Source organism: Propithecus coquereli, unplaced genomic scaffold (genome assembly GCF_000956105.1).
Source record: "Propithecus coquereli isolate 6110/MARCELLA unplaced genomic scaffold, Pcoq_1.0 Scaffold340, whole genome shotgun sequence".
NCBI classification, from domain to species: domain Eukaryota; kingdom Metazoa; phylum Chordata; class Mammalia; order Primates; family Indriidae; genus Propithecus; species Propithecus coquereli.
The window spans coordinates 2,254,541-2,258,521 of NW_012149064.1; the positions used below are offsets into that span (position 1 = coordinate 2,254,541).

Sequence of the window (3,981 nt, forward strand, 5' to 3'; positions counted from 1 at the left end):
AGACGATTTTCATGACATTCTTACCTAATATTGTATAACTGCCTCTAGCATAGTATAATTCAACTTTACCACAGTGTACACACGTATATACGTGTGTGTGTGTAATTACTTACTTTACTAAACAAATGTGTCAAAACAAACCAAAGAGTAATAAACATTTTAAGATTATGGATTTTTGATAAATGATTGTTAGCAATATAATTTTATAAGGCTTTATAGAAATACAGACATCATATAGATTCAGGTTTCTTATATAATGGATATGTGATTGTATTTTATAAAATATTCCTATAAATTCTTACAATATTAGTGGGATGAAGTAGGAAGGCTTGGGTCATCTTTTACGTCCTCAAGTGTGTTGGCTGATTATAATTGATATCACAGAAGGACTAATACAGTTTCAGAGGTACACGTTTACAAAATCAACATGTGATGACTTTATTATTAACAAAGCTTTCAAAATAGTCACATCTTTCCACATGTGTGGCAAGGTAGAAGCTTTGATTAGCTTTCTGGAAAAACTAATAATAAACATCCTCTAGGTATTGCATATAGAAATAGAACACATAATTCAAGCATTTTTCCTATCCATTTTTTTTATGCAGAAGGTTACTTTTGAGCATATTTTTCATTGCCCCCAGAACATCTTTATTCCTAAAGCTGTAGATTACAGGGTTCAGTGTGGGTGTGAGGATGGTATAGAATATTGCCAGGAACTTGTCCTGGCCTGGAGTGTGGTATGCTTTAGGTCTCATGTATGTAAAAATAAACGGCCCGTAGTACATTATGACCACAATCATGTGGAAGGAACAAGTGGAAAATGCCTTTTTCCGTGCCTCTGATGATTTCATTTGAAGGACAGTAAGGAGGATCTGGACATAAGAAGCAGAGATCACGGAGAAAGGGATCAGTAGGAAAATGATGCCACTTAGGTAAACTCCTTGTTCATAGCGCCAGGTGTCTACACAGGACAACTTCAGCATGGCAGGGACTTCACAGAAAAAGTGATCAATGGCCCTAGAGCCACAGAAGGGAAAGTGGAGCACGTAAGCTGTGTGAACTATGGAGTTGAGGGTCCCAACAAGCCAGCACCCTCCGGCCATGAGAACGCTGGCACAGTCGTCCATGAGGACCGCATAGCACAGGGGGTGACAGATGGCCACATAGCGGTCACAGGACATCGCAGCCAGAAGAAGGCACTCGCCACCCAGGAGGGTGAGGGACAGAAATACCTGGAATCCACAACCTGCAAATGAAACAGTTCTGCTGCCTGACAGAAAGTTGGCAAGCATTTTGGGAACAATGTTGGAAATATGTAGGATATCCATAGCAGAGAGATGGCTGAGCAGGAAATACATTGGAGTATGGAGTCGAGAGTCGCTGCGGATGAGGAGGATCATGAGTGTGTTTTCTGCTACGGTCACAACAAAAATGATAAATATAAACAAGAAGGACACCAGACTTGTTTGGGAAGACGAGAACAATCCCAAAAGAATGAAATCACTGCTGAAAGTTTGATTCTTATGTCCCATCATGAATTCTCCTTTTTTACCTAAAAAGAATTAATAAATAGAAAAAGAAGAAAAACTAGTCTAAGTATGAATTTCATTTACATGTATCTGGATAATAAAATGAGAGTTAGTGATGCATATTTTGTAATTGACATTGAAAGACTCAGCCTCTTTTCGGAGTGGGTGTGTCTTTACAAGATGGGCATTTATTTGTTCTAATCAACAAATGATACTCAGCATATCGAGGGGCCCTTGGCTCCATGTCGAGTTTCCCAATCTTAATGACTTCCACGTACTTTACTGACGTCCAGTCTGTTCGCAAACATCACCTTCTCAAGGGTGTGCCTATTCCTGCACATGCTGCAAAAAATCTTACTGCTCCCGCTTGAACTTTCCTGGTCCTCTTACTCTCTTTCATTTTTATTTATTTGCATACCACTTTGGACCTTCTAGGATGTTAAATAATAAACATAGGAGTTATATTTATTGTTTATTGTCACTCTCCACCAGAATTTTAGCGTCACACTGGGAGATCTTTGTTCTGTTCACAGGTATAAGCCAAATGGCCTAGGAGAGTGCCAGTGCACAGCAGATGCTCAGTAATGTTTGTTGAACACATGCATGAAATCAACAGAGTGTGGAACTTAATTTTCTCTCCAGTGCCCTGTTCAATTAGATTAAACTTATAGAAAATGAAATGTATAAAGACTTTCCAAAATAATAAGTAATAAAATATTATGATAAAAAACGATGTTTATAATTTGAAACATCATCTACATTTTAAACATAAAAAATAAAATATTTAGTCAACATCTGCAATCCATCCTTCAGAATATATTATACTTTTCTTTTTTTCCCAACTTGTAGAAATTGAATCATAATTTATTAGTTTATATGTGTCGAATTGTAGGTGTTAATATTATAGTTTATATTTGGATAGTGATTACTTAAATGTTTACATTATAGTTATTTGTGTATCTTCTGTATGTATATTTCCCTCAAGGTAAATAACTAAATGAATACAACATGCCTGCACATATTAAAATATAAATGGTAAAATTTATGGATACTTCAATCAAATTTCTGTCTTTCAATAAATGATATGATTACCAAAAACAAACAACAAACACAAAAATTATTTTCCATCTTATGAAAACCTATTCATAAGTTTGAATAAAATGAGCCCAAAAATCATGTCTTTTGCAGCAACGTGAGTGGAACTGGAGGCCATTATGTTAAGTGAAATAACTCACAAACAGAAAGTCAAATACCGAACGTTCTCACTTATCAGCGGGAGCTAAATAATGTAAACACGTGGACGTGGGGATCGGAATAATAGACAATGGCTACTCTGAAGGGAGGGGGGCTCTGAGGGGTGAAAGATGAGGAATTACTTAATGGGGATGATGTACATTATTCAGGTGATGGGCACACTAAAAGTCCAGACTTCACTGCAATGCAATATATCCAGGTAACAAAACAGCACTTGTACCCTCTGAATTTATACAAAAAAAAAGCAAAAACAAACAGAGCTTAGATTTTCACTTTTATAGAATAAATGTACTAGTCATGTCACTGATGACATATAAATTATTTATTTTTATGTATTTTATTTTTGTGAAAGTTGAGATTCTTTATTATAATATAAACAAATCACTTATCCCTATTTTAATTCCCTCTAATATTTCAAGAATTTTAAATGATCAGCTCCTAAATGAGATTTGTAGATTTTTATGTAATTATTCTTCACTGTTTTGACCCCACATCTCCATAACATTCGATGAGCGACAAAGATTCAGGTTAAAGTAATGCTTCCCACAAGCTATTCATAAATAAATGTCCAAAATCAATGAATATTTACTGACAACTCAAATTCAGTATATCTGTATCCAAAGGTGTTAGCATTTCCCCACTCTCTAGAATCCTATCATTCTTGTGTTTTTTGCTTTTTTAATTAATAATTTACCTATTACAGTCATCCCATATCCATTTACTACTGAATCCCCAATTCTTAGCAGACTCCCTGGCCCACTGTACATCTCAGTTGCTTGTTACAAGAATGATTCTCTTATTTTCATGACCTCTGATGTACAAATATTTTCAACTGTGCATCAATTCTTCCTTCTCTGCATTTCTTACTTGCCTTTACATGGTTATAGAGTTCATATTGTCTAGTAATATCTGTATTTTCTCTTCAGGTATTGGAAGCAATCCCTAATTTATTTCTTATCTCCATCATCATGCTACTTCTAACACCTTCTGTCCACTTCCCTGAGACACCTGAAATTTCTACAACCTTTTCGATGACTTTTTGCCTAACTCATCAATCAGGTATCTGAAATACACTCCTGTGATGCAGGGATAATTAATGAAAGGGTATTTTCTATGCCATCCAGGAACACTTGGATTTTGAATGAAATCTCCACTTGAATGCAAAGACATATGTTTAAGTAATGAACATCTTAATTTT

At 35.5% G+C, this 3,981-nt stretch overlaps 1 protein-coding gene across 1 annotated transcript; it reads right to left on the reverse strand.

Annotated features, from left to right (window-relative positions):
* Positions 1 to 584: 584 nt before the first annotated feature.
* On the reverse strand, positions 585 to 1,532 carry LOC105815632 (olfactory receptor 2AJ1-like). The gene has a single exon (XM_012650828.1). It carries the CDS (start codon positions 1,530 to 1,532, stop codon positions 585 to 587), a length of 948 nt encoding a protein of 315 aa, XP_012506282.1.
* Positions 1,533 to 3,981: the final 2,449 nt, after the last annotated feature.

What these genes read in the sequence shown, in the direction of transcription:
- LOC105815632 (XM_012650828.1), bottom strand. Translation starts at nt 1,532, where the DNA reads ATGGGACATAAGAATCAAACTTTCAGCAGTGATTTCATTCTTTTGGGA.